Here is a 616-nt window from a genome sequence, read left to right on the forward strand (position 1 = left end):
CAGAACATCTTCATCACCTCATCATGCTTAGAGCAGATGTTCTCCTGGAGGTTCTTGGACGGCTCCACCAGCTTGTGTTTCTTCAAAGGAGCTGAATCATAATGAGGTTGGAGGTGATTCTTACAGTAGGAAACCAGGCAGGCTAAACAGGACTTGATGGCTTTCAGTTTTCTTCCACTGCAGACATCACAGGCCACATCTTCTGGTTCAGCATAGCAGTGGTCAGCAGGAGCAGCTTGGAGTCCAGTCTTCTTCAGCTGCTCTGCTAAAGCTGCTAGCATGGTGTTCTTCTGCAGAACAGGCCTCTGTGTGAAGGTCTGTCTGCACTGAGGACAGTGGTAGCTTTTCTTCTCATCACCTTCATCCCAGAAGTTTTTAATACAGTCCATACAGTAGCTGTGTCCACAGGGAATAGTCACCGGATCCTTCAGTAGATCCAGACAGATGGAACAGGAGAAAGTTTCTCTGTCCAGCTGAACGGCCTGCTGCTCCATTTCTCTTCTCAGTCAGTGACTGTGTTAGTTTCATTTTCTGCAAACAGAAACAGCTTTGAGCTCTGATCTACCAATGACGTGTCAGTGCACAGAGGCTGCAGCCAATCAGCTTCTTCTTTCAC

The 616-nt window shown here is 47.7% G+C and overlaps 1 protein-coding gene across 1 annotated transcript; it reads right to left on the reverse strand.

Moving 5' to 3' along the window:
• Positions 1-6: 6 nt before the first annotated feature.
• LOC106944484 (E3 ubiquitin/ISG15 ligase TRIM25-like) lies at positions 7-552 on the reverse strand (the record flags this gene model as incomplete). Its single annotated transcript, XM_015027544.1, has 1 exon — positions 7-552. A coding segment is annotated over exon 1 (488 nt), but the record flags the coding sequence as incomplete, so codon positions are not given.
• Between the last annotated feature and the right edge of the window lie 64 nt (positions 553-616).

This window comes from Poecilia latipinna, unplaced genomic scaffold (assembly GCF_001443285.1).
Source record: "Poecilia latipinna isolate Pla-1442-1.1 unplaced genomic scaffold, P_latipinna-1.0 Scaffold11468, whole genome shotgun sequence".
In the NCBI taxonomy this organism is placed as follows: Eukaryota; Metazoa; Chordata; class Actinopteri; order Cyprinodontiformes; family Poeciliidae; genus Poecilia; species Poecilia latipinna.